This window comes from Paralichthys olivaceus, chromosome 12 (genome assembly GCF_024713975.1).
Source record: "Paralichthys olivaceus isolate ysfri-2021 chromosome 12, ASM2471397v2, whole genome shotgun sequence".
Taxonomy (NCBI): Eukaryota; Metazoa; Chordata; class Actinopteri; order Pleuronectiformes; family Paralichthyidae; genus Paralichthys; species Paralichthys olivaceus.
In genome coordinates, this window is record NC_091104.1 from 21,966,080 (window position 1) to 21,988,076 (window position 21,997).

The following is a 21,997-nucleotide window of genomic DNA, read 5'->3' on the forward strand; positions in this document are numbered from 1 at the left end:
TGCATTCTCTTGTATCATCGATTGTTTGGTTGTCTTAAAAATGTTCACAAGATAAGGATAAAGTTTTTATTACATCATGATAATTAAGTTTAGAGAGGATGAGCAGTAAAGAAGAGAAATGAGTAAGAAAACATCTGAGCAACTTAATGAAAAAAGAAATGTAAAAAAATCTGAGAAAGAAGAAAAACAGACAATAACACAGAGATAGAAGGAGAAACGGAGATGGCCTGAGATAAAGGAGTTATAGAGACAGAAGAGCAAATACAGGGACGGAATTAGAGAGACAGAGAAATGATGATGAGCAGCAGGGAGTGACACAAGACAGGAGAAGAAAAAATGAGCGCACAACGAGACACAGAGGGACGCTATGGTGGACATTCAGAGGCGGAGAGAGAAAAGGAAAGAAAAAAGGTGTCACAGAAGTAGAGGGCAGAGGAGGGAGGGAGAGGAGGGGAGGCAGAGAATGGGAGGGGAGAGGTGTGCGTAGTGGAGAGATGGGGAGTCAATAATGACTGATTACTGTAATTCAGCCTGTCAGAGACATCGAATTGCTGCTACCACCAATCAATACACACCAGGACACTCACAGACACACTCAAACACCTCCGAACGAGGATGCGTGGTGTGTCATCGGGCTTGTGTACACGGCCACACAGACACACACAGATGTGCACAAAAGATGTAGCAAGACGCACAAACACAACTGTAGAGCTGTCTACATGTCTGCACACTCACTCATGATGGCTGGAATCACAAAATGCACACGCACGCACACACACAAGGTGAAACATGTATATGTGCAAGAAAGTGCACATGCACGCTCAAACACAATGGGGTCGGGGAGGAATTAGATACGAGCTCGAGCCCCACACTGAGCAATCTCTCTAACAATCTCTCCATCTCGCTAGGTGGACGAGGCAAAGCAAAATGGCTTCTCCAACCTCCTCCTTCCCCCCACTTCTTGGCGAGCATTACCTCAAACACTCATATTGTCTTTCTGAACAGAGGGAAGGTAGGGGAGGAGAAGAGAAGGAGGAGAGGGAGGAGAAAGAGAAGGGAGCATGACAAAAGTTGGGTGCGAGGGCAGACAGAGAAATAAGAGATGAGGGCCAAGAGGCAACATGAAGGTGATGAGACGAACGGTGGTGAAGGAGAGATGAGGGATGCGGTAAAGAAGGTCAAAGAGAACAGAGGAAGAAGGGAGGACACAAAGAGGAGAATTAAACTTAGGTATAGGTGACGTAATGACTTAAAGAATGGAGTCAAGAAGAGAGGACATTGGGTGAGAAAAACAAAAAAATGAAATTGTTATTCTAGTTGTGTTTTATTGGAGGGATGACCGTTCAAAAGAGTGGGTTGTAATGAACAAGTGGATTAGATATTTACATCTTTGAGTCAGCAGCCACTCTCTGAATAGAGTGATTGCAAGTTTAGACCGTGTGACTTAATTATTGTTGTAGAATAGCAAGTGACCACAGTGAGATCCCTACAGTAGGATAGGATATTGCAGTTGTCAGTGTTTGACCACTTGTTGCTGCCGTCTGATCCTTGACTGGAGGGACTGAACCAGTTATGGAGAAGGCCTTTCTCCTGCTGACACAATGCTCAGATGATCCTCCTCAGACTGCTATTGCTCTTGTATGTCATTAGCAGCTCTCAATCTTTGTAAGCATTTGTAAACATTTGTTATGTTAAATGTAGATAATTGACTAGCACCAAGCTTGGATGGAGACATGGACCAGGGAAGAGCGGTGGTTAGTGGGGCAGATCACTTTCCTAACACTGCATTTTTTCAGTTTTTTAGGAAATAATAGATTTAGATGTAAAAAATCAGACATGTGATCAATGATCATTTTGAAGCAGCTTATCAGACTACTTTTTATTATTATTATAAGACGTAGTGCGTAGGATTGATTGGCCTTGGTCGAGTTTTGCAAACCACTTAGCAGGGATGTCATGATACCAAATATTTAGCAGTCTCACACACACCTATATATTAGAGTGCAAGCGTCTCTATGTCTGTGTGTATGTTAGGCTGAATTCAAAAAACCCACTGGACGGATTACCATGAAACTTGGTGGAAGAAACTGTCAAATCTTGGTGCGAATCTGGACCAAGGGTTTTTTGTGAATGTGGTTACATAAGACGGACTGTTGGGCCATTCACAAAGGTCAAAGCTGTATGGTTTAAATCCTGCTGTCAGTTTCAACTTAACAACAGGTAGTGGCAATGGTGCACCAAGGAACGTAGCAATGTGCCAATAAAGGCAGTGAAGAAAAAGAGCCAAATACAAACTGAATCAATGTAGGATTCAAATATGAAAACAATCCCCTGTTCACATGCTTCATGATAAAGAAATCAATGATTGAAAATATTTGCTTAACATGAATGTACATGTGTTATTATACTTCAACGGTGTCCATTTAAATGTAATCCTCCATGTGGATAAAGACAGTGCGTATTTGTGTGTGCATGAGTATCTGTGTGTAAGAGCAGAGAGCAAAACCCCTCATTTAGAAACAGAGTTAGAAAGTAGTCATCGATAAATATTGACCGCTGGGCTTGTTCCAACCAGACTACGATTGCATGGGATCAAACAGAAAGACTACATACACACCTGTCTGTTTCTCTTCACACACACACTCTCTCTCTCTCTCTCTCTTGCACACACACTATCCCAACTTTAGATGTGTAGCTGCGCATAACAAACACACACATCCATGATATATGTAGCACTCCAGAGCCAGCTAAACATGTCACACCATCACACTAGCACTTATACTATGAAAGCCGAAAAAGCCGCTGGACATTGATTTGCTATTCTTCACACTTGAGCTCAATGATAACCAACATTCACGCTCACACGCACATTAGCTTCCACAGCAGCACAGATATATTCTAACAACATAAAGTTGGCAGGCAAATCAGAAAGACCTAGAAACTTGAAAGGAATGGTGTATGTATGTTGAAAAAACAGTAAGCAAGGACAAATGCTAAAATATATCTTTGCATCAAAATCAAAGGAGGTAAAATATGGAACAACTGAAGAAAAGAGACATGCTGTCCATAATACTTTCACTGTCCATGCATATGCACCCCAGTTACTACCATGGATTTAATTCATTCTGTGGGAAACGCTACTTTCTTACTATTTATTGTTGTAACATGTTTGAAATAAATAAATGAATGAATGAAAACTGAATAATGAACAAAGCCGACAAACTTTTTAAAGAACTTGACACATGTTATGTCAACGTGCGGACAGAAATGAAGCCAAGAGCACAAAAAATGGCGAATAAAGGTTCATATTACATACCTTTAGCCTCTGATCCTGATTTTGTATATTCTGAGTTTCGGATTTTCAAAGGATACAAGTTCTGGTAGAGAGGAATGAGGGACTTGAGAGCTCGACTGGCATTGATGGCTGTGGCTCTGACCATGGTGGGCAAGATCTTCATGTCCACTATGGCCCCGTCAAAGAGTGGACCAAAGAACGGCACCTAGAGTCAAAAATAAAGAGTTTGTGTTTGATTTGTAGTTAAGAATTGAACTTCCTGCAAACATAAAACCTTTCAAAGACACAAAAGTCAAGATATTTTATGAAGTAAAACATTCTCTGGCCTGACAAGTAATGACTGACAAGGCGGTTTTCTGTTAATGACATACTGTTTGAGGCAATGGTTTTCTGATTTGATTCACTGCTTTGCTTGTGGAATCCACCAAGAGAATAATGTCAGACTTTTTATTGAATTTATTTGCAGACCAGGTCTCCGAGCCATGCACTCTGTGACTGAACACAGCGCTTTCAGGACGACAACACAGAGAATATCTTATCTAACTTGTTTTTGGATTCATGATAATTCAATATTTTTGCTTGTAGAATGAATGAAACGGAATAAGGTTATGTTATTAGTGCTGTGGTATCTATGTCATAGAGAAAAAAGTAGCATTTTATTGTGTTAGCTCTTGTTTAAAATAGAGTTATGATATCATTGCTGTTGTATTAATGTCTGTGTGTTTTAGACCGATACATTAAACAGAGCAGCAAGACTCAGGGCAAGACTCTCTCTAGGATTGTTAGTCAATCTGGATGCATATCTGTGTACATCTGGGTAGTCTGGTAGGAAACAAGAAATTATGAACCAAAACACTGTCTGCATGTTTCAACTTTTATTGCTACTCGACTCATAGACTCTCTAAATACACGCATACACAATACAGATGCATTATCTAGAGCTTAATCATACAATTTGATGAGGCAAATTCACTGGCAACAAAACTGATTAAAAGCAGAGCCTTTTCTGTGATTCCACATTAATGATTTCCATCAATTAAATAATTAACCTGGATAAATCTTTGGATTTCAGAATGTTTGGCCCCATTTGTCAAAAAAGTTTTATGAAAGCCTTAACTGGATCTTTCAATCGCATGGCATAGCCTTTCCAACTTGAGGAAAGGATTTTCTCAGATATTTTATAAACAATTTAAATGGTTTGTAGAATAAATTAAAGTTAAATTAAGCATGTCCTAAATCTGAAATCTCTGTAACTCATCACGTGTGACATTAGACCGTCTCCTGTGAGATTGTAAACCATTTGGACAACTGATCGGTCTCTGTGCATTTGTTCCTCTGCACACAAGTTGCAACCCCGTTAACAGATTTTTTTCCCCAGATTCACAGTAAGTTTAAACTTCTACTTGGCCACAAATATTTTGATACTACAGATTGATACAATAGTCTGAATAAGATACTGCCATGTAAATAGCATTTTTTTCTGAGTACCTTAACCTAATAAAGTCTAGCTCAGAAGAAGCACAAAGTTTCCCATTAATGATCTAGCCGCGCACCATATTCTAATTTTTCTCACCACAGTTTCACAATGAGCAAAAACTTTTTTACCCTTTTCATAATAATAATCATAATCTCCAACTTGATGTGTGCAGCGCTACTGCACCTGCATCCACGCATACAGTCAGACCTCATAGATTCAGCTGCAGTTGTGTTATGTTATGCAGTTCTTTCTTTTTTTCACACAGGAACTTGTTTTTTTCATAATCAGTTACGGGACAGTGACCTTCATGCAAGTACACCCCCGTTACCACCATAGATTGAATTAATTCTCTGGGAAAGGCTGAAGCAATTCACAAATTAAAACATGTGGCCTATTCTGATCTCAATTGCATTATGTCCACATGTACATGTCTTAACTATAATGACAGATAGAGAGAGATTCATATAATATATAATAAGTGTCCGTTTGTAGGTTAATTTTCTTCTAGGTTAATTTCAGTTTGATGTGATGAGGCAGATCCTTATTTTAGCCAAATAAAATGTCAAATCACCCAAACAGCCCAGAAACCCCCCCACTGGTGATGGGCTCAGCCAATCAATGATTAATGATATATTTGTCCAATCGCCCAACCCTAGCTTGTTGCTGGGAAATCAGAGAAGTAGACAGTGACATATATGGTGACGTAATGATGTGGCTCTAGCCAACAGAAGAGCAAACTGGTTCTGAAAAGGTTTGCAAGGTGAACCAGCTCTGACCAGCATGAGTACTTGCTACAGGAAACACCAGGGGATCATCAAACTTAGTATCATTAAACCAAACAAAACCTATTGAATGTTTATTATGCAAGTCGGGTTGACGTGAGAGGACCGGCCAAGCAACCAACCAACATCCATAGAGCCGAGTCACTAGCATGGCTAAAAATTACACTGATTGGCCAACGATTCCTACTACCATTACCTTTCCACAATGTGTTACGTGTATAGTTATGAGCGATTAGCCCAGAGGGAGGCTGAATTATAATCCCAGGATTTAATGAGTGTCTTGCTGTTTCAGAGGCATTTTCACTCAATAATAAGGATTCTGAGGAAACACTGAAATGTGTTCGTAGCTGCTGAGTAATTGCACAAAATATTGACAACTGGCAGTTTGAGTCCAGTATCAAAATGCTGCACATTCTTCCTACCTCAGGTTTTTTGAGAATATGGATGGAGTACATGTGGTTCTTCATGGGGTAGATGATGATTAGCACATCTCCAAACTCAGTGGGGATGATTCCTCGACGGTAGTCTCTGGAATGTTCCGACCAGACGATGTGGACCTCGTCATTACCCAGGTGTCTCAGCTGGAGGCGTAGAGGCAAATGAAAAGAGGAGAAAAGAAATATTAACACCAAAATCCAAAACATATATACACCTCACATTTGTCATTGCACAGCATAAACAACACAAACTAAGTCAATACCAAAAATAGGCAGTATCTATCATAAACTCAAGGCTTTTGATTTTGAGCAGGAACATGTTGTAGGTGGCCCAGAGGGTGATGGAGTGAGTGTGTGAAGATGGAGAGTGGACACGAAGACAGAGTGAAGCTCAGGAAAGATGGAGTGCGGGCTGGAAGACAGATGGGATCAACACTGACGCTGTGTAATGGATGTTTGTGTGGGGTTCACATTCACTCAGTGGACGACAGTCAGGGCTGGTGACAGCTCTATCATTAACCTTGTCTGGTGAAAAGCGCTCGTACACACGCACGCACACGCACACGCACGCACACGCACACGCACACACACACACACACACACACACACACACACACACACACACAGGTGTGTCACACTGTAAGATGGCTGTCGCTCTTGGCCTTGGTCCTGAGACAAACACAAGACATTTCCTTTTAAATGTGTCTTTAACTGGATTAACTTGATCTCTGTCAAGGTTTTTAAAGATGTAACATTTATCTGCATAATATGAAAGACTCTGTTACCCCGGAAAACTGACCCACGTTGTATATCAGGACACCATGTGATAAAATGTAATTTGTAATTTGGTAATTTGGGAATGTTCGTACAATTGGGTCTGGACATTGTCCGAAGGTTGCCTTTCACACATGAACAATGCAGCAGGAGATTCTTCACTAAGATGTGCTGACAACAACACTGAGATCTCAGGAGCGTTTAGGTGAGGGGTGGTGTAGCAGGCAGAGACAGGATGCAACTTATTAATTCCGCTGCATTCTGCTGTGCTTTTGTTGACAGCACATCGACACAGGCATCAGCCCTTATCACCAAAAGCTCTCTTGACATCCTCATCTGTGTCTTCTACAAGTGCGGCACCTCATTTCCATTTCCTGATATTTGTATTCTTCTTTTTAGTTTTTTAACTGTCGCGTGTTGACCAACATGCATTCTCACATGTAGCCCTTCTAGAGAATGTCAGGAGAATTACTCTGTGAGTAAAGTGAATGTCTGAAAGCAGCTAAACCTGAAGTTGAATACATGGAGAATTATGGATGTCTGGAGAACTTGGTACATTATTCATCATATTTGGAAAGTCACTTCACCCACTGACGACATGAATTTACTTGACTGCACTAAGTTATAGGTCAAATTAATCTTGATATATTGAGCACAATTTGGAAAATGTGTGAGGAATGGATGTGTAATTATCAAGTTCTACTTAAAATAAATCTTTTAGAAGCACTTTCCCCTGACGGTGGCTTGCAATTCAAAGTGTCAGCGAGATGCTCAACTCACAGTGATACTGAGAAGTAAGGGGCCCTGCCACTGCTGCATTTACTGAGTGAGAATTATGGGTTTTCAGGCAGTAATTTTGGGCGTCAGAGCAACTAGATGACACAGTCTGATGAGGCAAAGTGGAGTCTTAATGTCTGATGTGCTTCTCTGAGCCATTTCGGTTTTTAAATGTAGCTTTAATGCTTTTAATCATGTTTCATGCAGATGTTATACGAGAGGAACCAGAACACACTGCAACGAGTGAGAACTGGACAAATGCCCTGCAGTGGACTAAATTCACACTGCAGTGTGTATGTGCAGGTGTGTGTGGCAGGACAATGGATGATAAATGCCTGCCAGTATGAACATGTGTACATTTGTCAGTTTAACCTCTTTGGGGACATACTCGTCAAACTGTGAGTGTGTGTGTTTGGAAGCCTGTGCGCGTGTGTTTCCGTGTCCAACAACAGCACAAATTTACAGTTGTGTGGTTGTTTGTGCAGACTGATGTGAATAATGCCCTTAGTGGATGTGTGTTTGTGTGAAGTTAAACAGGTTTATAGTATGTGTGTGTGTGTGTGTGTGTGTGTGTGTGTGTGTGTGTGTGTGTGTGTGTGTGTATTTGAGTATGCGTGTTTGATTGGGCCATCAGCTGATCACGGAGAAGGATGGTGTCAGACCAGGCGATGATAATCCAATCATGAGCCTGCAGCAACGTGATAGGCCGAGAAGCAGGAAGTATGATCTGATTAAAGGGACATTATGGCCATGTGCAGAGTGCCCAGTGCCTGAGGGTTGACAGGTGTGCGTACACACACACACACACACCGACACAGACAGACACACACAATAAACCTGCCTGCCTAGACACTGATACAAGCCCGCACCATGCACAAACACAGATGTGATTGCTACTAAGAATTATTGGAAACATTGGTGTGCTGCAGAAACATTGACATCAACAGACTTGTGGGTGTGTGTGTGTTTGGGTGTGTGCGTGCGTATACCACCCAATGCTCATTTGCAATATCAGTGGGAAGCAGAGAAAGGGTAGGAAAGAGGAGTAGAGATGCTTTTTTCAACTCCTCTCATTTCACATGTCTATTTTTATTTATCCGATATTAGAGCAAGAAAAGGGCCTGGTAATTATTGGTAGTCACATCACAGGACAACAAGACACACACATTACCATCTGAAAATTCTAAAAGGCCACGGTGTTTGTGTGTTCTACAAAATCACCCTGCAACACACAAGTGATTAGTGGCCCTTCAATAACTGGAAAAGGGAGAGTGAACACCGGGAAGCTGTATACTTCCATTAACACCCCTGAGTGTCAAAGCACCAGTCGTGTGTGTGTGTGTGTGTGTGTGTGTGTGTGTGTGTGTGTGTGTGTGTGTGTGTGTGTTTGTGTGTGTTTGTGTGTGTTACCTTCTTGGTGAGGTTGTGGTCTTGGTCATGGGGCATGCGGGTGGAGACATGGAAGATAACCTCGGTGGTAGAAGTGGCGTAGTAAGGAGTGGTCTGGCCTGTACTGCGGTTCCTTTGGAGACCTCCCATGAAGCCACAATGAGTGGTGAGGTCCACCTAAGTGTCAAACACACACACAAACACACTTTAACTGCCTTAAAGCCTAAAATACAAAAATTGATCAAGATAAAATGTTGACATATTAAATAAGTTTCTCTGGTCACTTAAAAAAAAGAAGGAACATTTGCATTGCTAATAGAAGTTTGATTAGAGATGTTTCTTTTCTCTGTTCTTCAATTTTTTTGCCTGCTTCTTGTGTCAGCGCTGCTGCTTCACACAAACACTTCACATCAAAACACACAAAGCATATTTGCCACACACAATGGTTGTGAACATCTGCTGAAAATTTTGACACGCAGGAAATAATTATTTTCACCACTTGACCAACATAGTTTTTTCTATAAGTGTAACAATCTTTAAAAGGTTACACTGTCTGATGATATAAAATATAAATTGCAGATAATTAGATGCAGCAATACACAATACATTCTTTATAGAGAATTATTATTATTATTAAGATGATTTGAATAAATGGATTCAAACCTCCCAGCCCAGTCCAGAGACAAAGTCTTCATAGGCCTGGCTGCCTGTTGTGTTGGTGAGGATGGAGTGTTTGTCTTCTTGGCCCTCAGCCACATAAAATACTGCGATTTTATGGGTCTCACGGCTGAAAGAGAAGGAAGGAAAAGGAAAAATGATATTAACCATCACCAGAAAATAAATTGTTAGGATAGAAACAGATATTTTCTATAAGTTCTATTTGTTTGAACCAAAATTGTACTCAAGTACATCCCCTTTAACCCCAGTGTAATGATAACTTCACGGTGGAATGGGATGCCACTTAAGTCTTCTGCACATTATCTCAATCAGACAGTAGATTAGAAATCATGACGTAAATGTCACTATAACTTTGGAAATGAATGTATATTTAAATTCTTCTACTCTATGCATTTTCAGTAGCAGATTACATTCGATTTAAGACCCTGTCCAATCATATTCTCTAACTATTTGCAGGGAGTTATATGTTGCTCTAAATAACAAATTGGAGGGGGGGGGGCAGACATGTTTATTATTAGGGCATTATATTTAATTTCCACAAATCAGACTGGGATTAGGGAACACATTAAGAGTGAGGGAGATGAAACAGTAAAAATCAATATTTGATGAACATTTAATGTTTTTAGAAGAACTAAACTCTGCTATTTCCCATTTAAATCAGAAAGAGGAGGAATAAATAAACTGTCAAACAATAAATAAAAATATCTAAAAGTGGAGATAGAGGAAGGACAGCAGTAACTTTTTTTTTTTTTACCATTGCCGTGAGTCCAGGTTCTTCAGTTCTCTCAGTAACTTCTCATTCTTTCTCAACAAATGAAAGTTACTCCTGCAAGACACAGATACATGCATGGGTTAGGAATCATTATCCAAAGTTATGCTTACTCCTTCCTCTCCAACATTATCTGGCAACTTGTCTTTCCTTATTCTTGGCTTGTTGCCTGTTTTTGTGACCATTTTCTATTCTTAAAAAAGTTAGAATAATTCCCCTGACAGCTCATTAGGTGTGTCATAGACCTGGCAGGACCAAACGGACCACAAAAGCTGGAAAAAAAGAAATTATTAGTTCCCAAGACCTTTGGGAAGGTAAAAAAGATGCTATGACGTTGTTTAATACAGCAGCTTCATCATTGCCAGACTGGAGAGCACAAAATCCATCAGCACAAAAAGGATTAACAATTATATATATACACAATTATGTATCCTCATTTTTCATCAAAATTTAAAATATATCTTTGATTAAGAAAATGTTACTCTGCAGCATAAGCTTGTTGCATGACTTTCGTAAAACATATTTTAATTTTGTTACTACAGGTTAGTTTAAGCTTAAAAGATGACAGACTCTGAAGGAAGATGTACCCCAAAGTGAATTGTCATACAGAGGAGATAATCAAAATTATTCAGTGTTGAGCTCATTTGTTCACAGAAAAATGACAGAATTACTAAAGAATGATAAAGAAAGCTTAAGGAGACGTTCAAAGCCTGCATACTTTCTCAACTCAGCACAGCTGGCCAATTACTACACGAAGAAGTCGTGCATGTTGGATGGTCTGTTTCATAAAATTTGCAGTTCCAACAATGAAAAGGTAAATGGAGAGAGGGTTTCAGATGTACCTCTTCTACAGGTTCCCAGACTGCCCCCTTACAAATACACATTATTTATTGTATTACAAATCAGCAACATGTCATGCTGCCCGTGGCTCGTGTCATCAACCTTTTCAGGGTCCAAACTAAAAAAAGATAATAATGAAAACAAAAGCCTTTCATACAGATCAACTCGTCCAGGAAAGTTCAAAATGTCCCAGGGACCAGCCACCAACCTTGGCACGGCTGATGTAAAAAACACGACTCGAGCAGCGAAGCTTGGAGTGGACTGATAATGACATATCATTTTTTTCACTCTTAGATAGAGGAAAAAGAGAGAAGGAGCGGGAGATAAAGAGATGGAGAGTGAGACAGCTATTTGCTCTTTATTAAACTGATACTTGGTAATGGCCTCATTCTCTGCTCTCAAAGACTCCATTTACATCCTGGATTATAGGGAAAAAGCATAAAAGGAGGACAAGGACACACACACACACACTGACACTGACACACACACACACACACACACACACACACACACACACACACACACACACACACACACACACACACACACACACACACACACACAGAGGTGACTGTCAGCATCTCAGTGTCTGTTATGTCCCATATGAATACCTGGAGAGAGACATAAGGGGACAATTACAGATGATTAGGCAATCTCTGTCCTTGTTTTTCAGTTTCTTTAGGCTAATTTATTCCCATATTCACTCATTTATTTTGGTTCCATTTCTTTTTTTTTCTGCTTTATATTCTATTTCTACATCTACATGTGCCTTAGTCATCCCATTCTGTGATTTGCCATCCATCTTTTCTCCTTCAACTACTGCCTTTTATTCTAACTACAAATGGGTTGAGTCTGATCAATAGGGTACTATTACTCATTATCACAGAGACACACGCACGCACACACACACAAGCCCACAGTGTTAAAAAGTCTATTGTGCAGGCTGAATGCAGACGGTGTAATTCCCTGGATAAAGCATAAGGAGAGATGAGTGTCCATTAGCTGGCCAGACACATTTAAAGTGATGCCTTGACATTGTGTATTTTAACCCAGAGTCATTGAGAAGATGAAATGTGCCATGTGAATAGTGTCTAATTAGTAAAAAATGCTGTGAGTTTTTGTCTCATTTCCATTCAACAAGCATTTGATTTGTTCGAGAGGAGACAAAAAAATGAATAAAGGGCTCCCCACATATGTCCGACAGCAACCAGTAGGCTATGGATTACAGCAACGTCTTTGTAGCAAACAATATTACTTAAGTCCAAGTTTAGTTAACTTAATGTCTTTTATTCTGATAAAGGTTAAAGCAAACTGAATAATAAAACACATCAGAGGAGCGTTGCATATCCGCACAAGCTTTGTCTCAAGTGCTCTTTGTCCCACTACCTCACACAGACGCACACACACAATGACTGTCAGAGTCAGGCTTACCATCAGCTGCAGGGGCCTATTAAAACATCTGTAAGGTTTTTACCATGCTTTGCAGGCAGGCAGAGTTCCGTCTTAGACCTGCCTTTGTCTGTTGCTCTGCCGCTGCCCCAAGAACCATCAGCCCCAATTTGTTAATCATCTTGAGATACCCTTACAACTAATACTTAAACCAAGTTTGGTGAAGATATGTTAATAACTTATGGAGTTATTTTGTGTAAAGATATATATATACACACACAGAAAAAGTGTCCTTTAATGTCAAAGTTGCCAAATCTATGTACATCCATGTAAGTATCAACTTTCAAATGAAAATTCTTGCTTCCATTTGTTTTGTAAGAAAACAAGATTAAAATGTTATGTCTAGTTGTTTCTGACATTTAGACCCCATGGTACATTGTTATTGATTTTAATTTGGGCTCTCGTGTGTCTGGTCTCACCTCTTCTCCCAGGAGTTGAGTCCCAGTATGTTGATGAGTAGTCTGCAGTAGTAGAAGGCTGACTGTGGTGTCTGGGTCTCCGGTTCAGTCTGCTGCAGTGCTCTCATGTTCAACTCCTCACCTCTCTGAAACAACCCACATTTAACTTTTATACAAAAAAGCCTGGACAGAAAAAAATATGCAAACTGAAGTTGTTGAAGTCATTTTATAAAAGTGTGAAACAGAAAAACATATTTTTCTGCTAACAAATCGTACAAACTGGTAAACACAGCAGCTAGCTGAGTTGTAGGTGCCTTATTTGATGTATAACAACAAAATCCCTTGTTAGTACTATGTAATATAACTTTTTCTGAGACAGTGAGCTAGCATGAGCAATACCAGCATCCTGAAACTAAAGCAGCTGAATGGAATCCATCATCATTGACAGCTATGCATTAGTATTCTGGTTATTCATGTTTTTTTATTATATAACCTGTTTTTATGTTTAGGCATGTAAACCTCATATCCTGATTTCAGTGTGCTGGTTGTCCTTGTTTTGAGAAACACGATTTTACAAGCTATAAGACTCTGTAACCAGGATACTGGTGCATGTATACATCTGATCCCGGTTTCTGAACACTGCTGAGGACGTGTTTTGCTGTTGTTCTCGTCTCCCATTGCTGGCAATAAGGTGGACAAGCCAAATTTGTCGTGTGGTGTTGGCACTTAACAGAGGGTTTTATAGTGGGCAGCCTCATTTTCAATAGCAACCACACAGGAATCAAATGCAAATAAAATATAATCATCAAATAACACACAGTTGTGAGTAACTGGGATACTTGTATCTATTATGTATACAGGGATACGAATAATACGATTTTGAAATGTTTCATGTAAACACCATATCATGATTAAACCAAGACTAAGCCTCATAACCGGGATACTAGTGCACTTTCCCTACTGGAGATGGAACACATCCTCACTATTGTTCACAGCAAGTGGTGTTGAAACCTCATGTTACCGTTGAGTAGTACGAGCCGAGACACTATGCACTAAGTACACACTTGCTGCTTCTGCATAGAAAATACAGAAACTAACTGGTTTGATTCATTCTACTCAAATGAATATGAACACTACACACATGAAGGACGAACTCTCTCTCAGCGGCACTCTGCTTTAGGATGGCATTGATCACATCGTTCTCCTGCTTTTCCGAAACGCAAGCTGGAGGAGGGGCGGGGATGTTGAGCGGCATGCCTGTGAGGACCAATCAGAAGACAAAATAAGTTGTTCATCAGATTTGGTGTTTGGTTTTCTTTAGAGCATCAGGTTGTTGTGTAATGTTGTTATTACGGATGGGTGTTCCTCTGTTTTGATAAACAGAATGAGAAACAATTCCGATTACGAAAAACTGTTATGTGTATGTGTGTGTGTGTGTGTGTGTGTGTGTGTGTGTGTGTGTGTGTGTGTGTGTGTGTGTGTGTGTGTGTGTGTGTGTGTGTGTGTGTGTGTGTACCTGCTCTCTGTAGACACTCAGGGCTTGAGTATCCCAGATACTGCAGCATTTCATCCAGAGCATCATCACCTTCTCTCAGTGAATCCCACGCTGGCACCGCCTCGCGACACACACGTTTAGCCAATGGCGGTGCTAGAAACGGTTCCAAGCCAGAGTCCCCAGGATCCTCCTCCCCCTCCATTCTGTGCTCCTTCTCCTCCTCCTCCTCCTCCTCCTCCCCGTCCTCCCCATTTTCCCCTTCTTCCTTTTCCTCCTCACTTCCTTTCGTGTCATCTCCTTCCTCCTCCCCGTCTGCCTGAAACTCTTGCCTTTCACTTTCCATGGCACTTTCCCCCTCCTCTGCCTCCCTTTCCTCTTGCCCTTCCTCTACGCTGTCTTCTCTCTTTGCCTCCATCTTTTTCGGCAGACCTCCCGGTGAGTTGCGTGACTGAAGATTTGCACTGTGGGATGACTGTGTGTGTGTTAAAAGTGTGTTTGCAGGGCTGGTTGGGGAACACAACGGAGGGCCGTAGAGAACAGCGGAGTCCCAGGAGTGTTTTCCGGCTACATCGCGGATGATGACACGAACACAAGCAGGAGCAGAGGACAGACCAGCTGTCATTCCTCCCCCTGGTACACCAGACTCTGACCGGATCTAGGAACCAGGAGAAGTAAAAAGTAGATTCTCACTATTTATTATTATTTATTTACCCTTATTTAAGAAATCAACCCAACACATTACACATAATTTGCCTCAAACCTTTTTAAAAACTGTTTTACTCTTATGTTTTTCCTTTTGAAACTGGTAGATTGTCAATCTGACATATACTTAATAACTAACTCCACCAAACAGTACAGTTTCCATGTACATATTTCTACATATTTTTATCAGATTCATATAATGTCACTGTGACCTTTGATCACTGTAATGTAATCACTTATCTTTGAGTCCAAGTGAACATGTGTGCCAAATTCAAAATAATTCCCTTGAGATATTCCTGGGATATTACATTCATAAAGCAGAACATGAGCTTTGTGAGGTCACAGTGACCTTGACCTTCAACTACGATTAGACACAACTGATTATGTCTAATCAGTTCATCCTGGATTCCAAGTGAATTTGTACCAAATTTGAAGAAACTCCCTGCAGGCATTTTTGAGATATTGCGTACACAAGAACGAGACGATGGCCGGAAGGACAACCAGAAAACATTGTTTCATGAAAAACATTTCAGTATCAACAGGTCATATTAATGGTAAGTAAGAAAGTAAATGCTGTTTTTGTTGTACCTTGTGTTCCTATAATGCCCAATCACAGGATATCATAGACTTGAATCCTTAATGCTTGGGTGGCTCAATGCAAGATAAAAATATCAGAAATAGTGGAGCCAGAAAAAAGGGGTTTAAAAATAATACACAGACATTGGAACTGTGGTGAAAAGATCCTTTTCACTGTCTATTTTCCTGTGAACCACGCGTGGTACAAAGAGAAAATAGGCAAGACCTCTACATTCTCAAAGAGCAGCGCGGCTCATGTGCCTGAGAGGCGCCTGACACATGCTGCTCATGCAGTCAGTGTGGCCGCTCTAACTTGATAACATGGTTGCCGAAAGGACACGACGCACATGCGCCTCTCAGGCAGCCAGTGTGGCCTGGGCGTTACAATCTTTTGGTGTTGCCTTCTAGAAAAGAGATATTTTTATGATGAATTATTAAGAAACAAGTAAAGCCAATCAATGCTAACATTAAATAAAGGAGTAATTTTCATTATCATCAGCCTTTTAGGTTTGATCTTAGGCCTCTGTTGTAGACAAAAAGTTGTATAAACTTCAACACACAAGGCTTGACATTATCTCAGGACTTTCTTTCGGTTGAGGTTACCTGAAGCACAGAGAGCAGTGTGGACCCATTCAGAACCAGGAACTGCAGATTTGGTGAATGGAAAAGTTCTGGTCCCAGATCAGCACTCTCACAGAACGGGTTGTCTTGGTTCTCACACACCTAAAAAAACATAGCCCACAGTGTAGGTCCAGCAAAATGCCAAGATCTGATGTACTGAAAATGTTCTAAGATTTTTTTTAACAACCTCAGTCAAGTCACTATCACCATATGCAAACCCCTTTTCCACCAAATGAGGCATTGCACAATGCACAGCGTAAGTAAACAGTAGTAGAAAGAGGGTGGATCACATTGATTAACTGTAATTGTGGAGGGTCTCGACCTTACTATGTAGAGTGCTTTGAGATTTGTGCATACTTTTAAAATATAGGACAAGATGGTGAATTTCCCTATTATGTAACATGTTGTGATTGGGAGCTACACAAATAAAATTGAATTGAAGCTGTAAGTGTTTGTGTTCTTTATTTGTTGGCAGACTACTGACAATTTCACTAATGTCATGTCCTCTCTTCCCAAACTGACCCGTCCACTAATGTCGTCAGGGCTAGCTCTTAAAAACCTGCTACTTTTTAGCTTCAAAACCTCAATTTATTGTCAAAAAGTACCTGACTGGACAGCGTAGCCGGCCCTCCGGACATGGGATAATGTCCGAGGTGGTTGACTAGGTGGGTGATAACTGTTCTGGCTGCGATGGAAACCAGGCCCTGCTGAATACGGCTACGAACTGCAGACAGAAGAGGAAAAAAACACAGGACATATTGTATGAAAAGGATACAGTTAAGAAAAATACTTTCCAGCTCGTGATATGAAAAGTTTACAGTCCATTTCTATGTTTTCAGATTTTCAGGCTAAAGCTAAAAGTTGTAACTGTTTCTAAGACTTGATAGTTCCACTCTAAGTTCCACAAACTTCAAGGTTTGAAACACCAGGTAAAGATACAAACACACAAGCAGCTTGTACATAGTTTGCCACATGCTGAGAAGAAGCCAATGCCATCACACACTGTGCTGCCAACAGATCCTGGCTAATCAAAATCATTACACACACACTGTGACACACACACACACTTTCCAACAGCTCCTTATTGACAAGCCTATGTGTAGAGTCCAGATATGTATTGACCAGACACTTTCAATAACTCCTAAACCTTAGGAGACCTCAAAAGGAGAAAAGGGAAAGAAAAGAAAGGAAAAGGAACGAGAAAGAAATATTCAACCTAAGAAGGAGAAGAGACAAGAGAAGACAAGAGAAGAGAAGAGAAGCATGGTCTATGAGGGTGCTCCAGTCATTAGACACTGTGTCCTGGTCGACCACAGCAGGGGACAATACACACTCTCACACGGATGCGCTTGCATACATACACACCTACTGTCTTATATCTTCAGTGATTGGCAGTGGTTTAGTGGACAACTCATTTTGTCCAGAGTTTTTGTATCTGCGTGTGTATGCATGCAGATATGGACTGTATATAAGCAGCAAATAAATAATACCAAATTTATATATTTACATGCTTGCTTCTTGGAAATCAGTGATGAATACAAAGTGATGGTCATGGCGCGTTCTAAAGTTGTCATATAAATTACCTTCAGTGACAGGCTGTAGTTTGCTGGATCGCTCTGAGTCCGGGCTGTGCAGCGGCTCTGGTTCTCTGAGACTCTCTAACGGCAGGAACGGGTCATAATCTGCACTCAGCAGGTCTGACAGCTGCAGTGGGTAATACTTAGGACTGTTGAAAGACTGTGCTCCATACACACAACCGTGCAATACCTAGACACAGATTAAAAGAAAAGGTGTTACTGGTTGCTGATTTTGGGGCGCTTTCACACGTACCGTGTTAGTCTGTACCCCCTGACGTCACAGTTTAGACTAGACCAGATCAAACTGAACCATGGTTCATTTCACTTGCAATGTGAAAAACTGCTGTTTTTTAAAGTTCAGACTTTCAGTCCAACCAAGCTGAGACAGCATTAAACATTCAAAGAAGAAGCAGAAGCGGCTTGCAGGGTGACAATGTAACGATTGAATGACAAGGACGTACATTTCGCACATTCAAACTAGTCTCGAGCACTGGGCCTGAAGTTGATGACGCTGCTAGTAATACCATAATGATATCACGCTGGTAATGAAATTAATAAAACAAACCAGTTCATTAATAATCTTGATTAAAAAGGCGAGACTACTATCTGCCGCATCGGCCACAAACTGATGTCAGATGCCCGTCCATCAGCAAACCAATAAATGTCAAGTATAGGTGGACACAGCCCACATAGCTGATGGCAACAGGATGTACATCATTCATACAAAAGTATTAAGTCTGCTCTCTAATTTTAAACATGAAACCAAAATTATCTGGATCAAATGTAAATAAAGACATAACATAACAAAGACATAATCCATGGTCCGGACTTTCAAGTGTGAAATACCCTTTGACTTAAAGCGATTTAACCACATTTTCATTTTATACTGTATTCTGTGAAAGCATTATATAACACCATTTAAGAAAAACACATCTAAATATAACAAGAAATAAAATACAAAACATACAAAAACCTTAATGAATGTTTTTGAGAGCTTTTAGTATAAAAAATGAATGAGACATACATTAATATAACAGGGGAGAATAAATAGTGAAAAATACTGTATAATGTAATATCAGTCATTACCTTCTCACACTCTCACACACACACACACACACACACACACACACACACACACACACACACACACACACACACACACACACACCTTATAAATACAGCTGAGCAGAGTCTTTGTGGGCTGGTCCCTTTCTGGAGTTTGAACAGGCTGAAGGAGAATCTTTGGAGACAGAGCCATCACCCAATCCAACAGACACAACAGCAGGGAAACTACCAGCTGCAACAAACAGGCATTGTGATGAGACATAGTTAGACCAGGTACATTTCTAAGCAAGGTGATATTGTGAGAAATAAATGTTGTATGTGTGTGTTACCCTCTTGTCAAGTTCATGAGGAGAATACTCGGTAGTAGGCAGCAAGTATGTGATGGTTGCAATCAAAATCTGGGAAAAATGAAGAAGTTGTTGTTTGTTAAAACTCAGCTTTACAAAGTACGGTTCAATCCATCAAGAAGTGTGGACATTCTGAGGGGAACTTAATTAATATGAAATCAAGTCAAATATTCTATAATTTGTTTTGAGGTAAGTCGTTCATGTCTCACCTCTACGATCTTCTTTGGAGTGTCGGGGGGGAATTTCTGAAGATGATCCACGTAACTGATAAGGAGGTGAAGGATGTCCGACGCCACCAGTGCTACACTCTTGTTGGGGTACTGGGAGATAAAACACACATAATTCAGGTTAAAGGTCCAGTGTGTAAGATTTAGGTGAAAGGGATCTATTGTAGAATGTAGAATAATCCTCATGATGTTTTCACTAGTCGTTTCATCTAAATAGTATGAATTGTAAATTTCTTTACCCCAGAAAAGGCCCTTTGTATTTAAATACATTTATATTTACATAGAGGGGACCCTCTCTATGGAGGGCGCCATGTTTTTTACATTAGTCCAGACTGAACAAACTAAACACCTTTTGGTTTTTTTGACAGTTAAAGGCTACCACAGTGTCTTTTTCATGTTTGGAAGGAGAGGTTGAGGTGAGGGGTGTTCAGCTGCAACATGCAATTTCAACACTAGATATCACTAAATTCTACACACTGTAACTTTAATTCAGTATCTGTGGATAATGTAGATAACGTGTCTAATAATTCCTTTCTTTCCTTGTTTTTTTGGTTGTTTTTTTTCACATCTACTACTGTAAAACGTATATGTTATGTTAGGAAATGTACATATTAGTCAAATAAGGATCAGCCTCTACAAAAATATTGCTTCCAGATGAAATGGAAGAGGACAAGTAGGACAACAAAAAGAAGTGTCTCTGCATGAAAATATGATAATCCCTGAACATCTTTCTGTGTGTGTTGGTAATCGTGTGTGCATGCCACAGTGCCCATGGCTGATGCTAATGGCGGCTGGTATGAAGGCAACAGATTCAAAAGTGGACAAGATGTGTTTGTGTGTATACAGTGTGTGTGTGCGTGTGTGTGTGTAACACAGCTTGCAGCATTCCCCCTGGATTAGTCTCCTATCTGAAGGAGGACCAAACATATTGACAGTGCAGGGTTTGCTCCCAGGAGTGAGTGAATGTAAGTGTGTGTGTGTGTGTGTGTGTGTGTGTGTGTGTGTGTGTGTGTGTGTGTGTGTGTGTGTGTGTGTGTGTGTGTGTGTGTGTGTGTCTGAGCAGGCCATTGGCTGCCGATACACAAGCTGGGGATTCCAAGGTGGAAAAGGTATGCATGTTTGTTTGTGTCCGTCTAGAGCCACTTGGACATAGATGAGACAGTAAATGTTGGACAGTATCGTTCTGATCCACAGGCCTCCCAGTCTATTGGCCTGAAACACACAATACCAACTGAGGCAATTTTACCAACACTAACAATCATCTCCAGCAATGTTTTCCATCATACTTTGGCTGCTCGCTGGCCGCCATGTTTAACACATCTCCAATTTGACCGTTCAGTATTCAGTGTGTTGTTGCAATCAAATTTACCATCATTAAGATTTTAACCAGTAATCCTAGTGTCTGTGATTTCCAATTAAAGACAAAAAAAACAACAGATCTTTAATTAACCCTGCAAATCTGGTTTTAACTAATCATTTCCAGGGGCATTACAGAGCTGAGTAGGATTTTGAATACTAAACTTGCTTTATATGTTGGATGAATTGCCCTATGAATGATGATTATGTTTTTTAAACTATAGAAAGCCTAATTACGCACCCAGCCAGAAGAAGAACAGATGTTCAGACACTGTGTTGTGCACATCAGTGTGAAAACAGCCTGTTTGATTCAGAGTCATTGCTTTGGTCTTGTTTCACTGGATCACAGTCATGGACAGAGACAGAACCATGGTTGGGTAAAGGGGGGGGGGGGGGGGGGGGTTAACAACTGTTAGTTTGTGTTTAAAGCTCAGCTGGGTTTTAGAGGCTGGGAGTGACATGTAACCACGGCTTCTTAAAGAAGTACAGAGTTTGTGACAGACCTTCAGAGTAACACAGAGGACGTTGAGAGCATCTTTAATCTGTGGATGTTGAGTCCCGTGAGCCAGCTCTTCACAAAGCCAGACACCCAGACTGCACAAAGCCACACACCTGACAAAACAAAACAGAGTGGGAGCAACCAGTGAACACATGCTGCTGCTATACCCATTGTAATGGTTCTTCCAAATTCTGTGAGTTCAGCCATTTTGGACACATGTAAACACTGCTTGAGTAGTGAACGTATGCACATAGACACAACAAAGTACTGCCCTGTGGTTGTATGCCTCCTCCAACCATGAGGTTGACCGTTGACCCTTAATCACTGAATTCTAATCAAGTAATATAAGAGGTCACAGTGACCTTGATCTTTGACCTCCAAATTATAATCAGCTTATCTTTTGTTCCAAATTCAAAAAATTCCAACAATGTTCTTGAGATGTCGTGTTCACAATATGTGAGCAAGCA

General features: G+C 40.5%; 1 protein-coding gene across 11 annotated transcripts in view; it reads right to left on the bottom strand.

The window, feature by feature from the left end:
* ralgapa1 (Ral GTPase activating protein catalytic subunit alpha 1) overlaps positions 1-21,997 on the bottom strand; it is a 72,186-nt gene that overhangs the window by 22,844 nt on the left and 27,345 nt on the right. For all 11 annotated transcript variants that reach the window (XM_069535241.1, XM_069535240.1, XM_069535236.1 and 8 more), the window contains 15 exons: positions 21,535-21,643; positions 19,658-19,768; positions 19,431-19,499; positions 19,205-19,333; positions 18,043-18,226; positions 17,065-17,183; positions 16,442-16,561; positions 14,582-15,215; positions 14,207-14,322; positions 13,087-13,211; positions 10,364-10,435; positions 9,595-9,718; positions 8,953-9,108; positions 5,977-6,135; positions 3,373-3,500 (listed from right to left, as the gene is read on the bottom strand). In XM_069535241.1, coding sequence (XP_069391342.1) covers positions 3,373-3,500; positions 5,977-6,135; positions 8,953-9,108; positions 9,595-9,718; positions 10,364-10,435; positions 13,087-13,211; positions 14,207-14,322; positions 14,582-15,215; positions 16,442-16,561; positions 17,065-17,183; positions 18,043-18,226; positions 19,205-19,333; positions 19,431-19,499; positions 19,658-19,768; positions 21,535-21,643 — 2,355 coding nt within the window. The remainder of the gene's footprint in view (positions 1-3,372; positions 3,501-5,976; positions 6,136-8,952; positions 9,109-9,594; positions 9,719-10,363; positions 10,436-13,086; positions 13,212-14,206; positions 14,323-14,581; positions 15,216-16,441; positions 16,562-17,064; positions 17,184-18,042; positions 18,227-19,204; positions 19,334-19,430; positions 19,500-19,657; positions 19,769-21,534; positions 21,644-21,997) is intronic.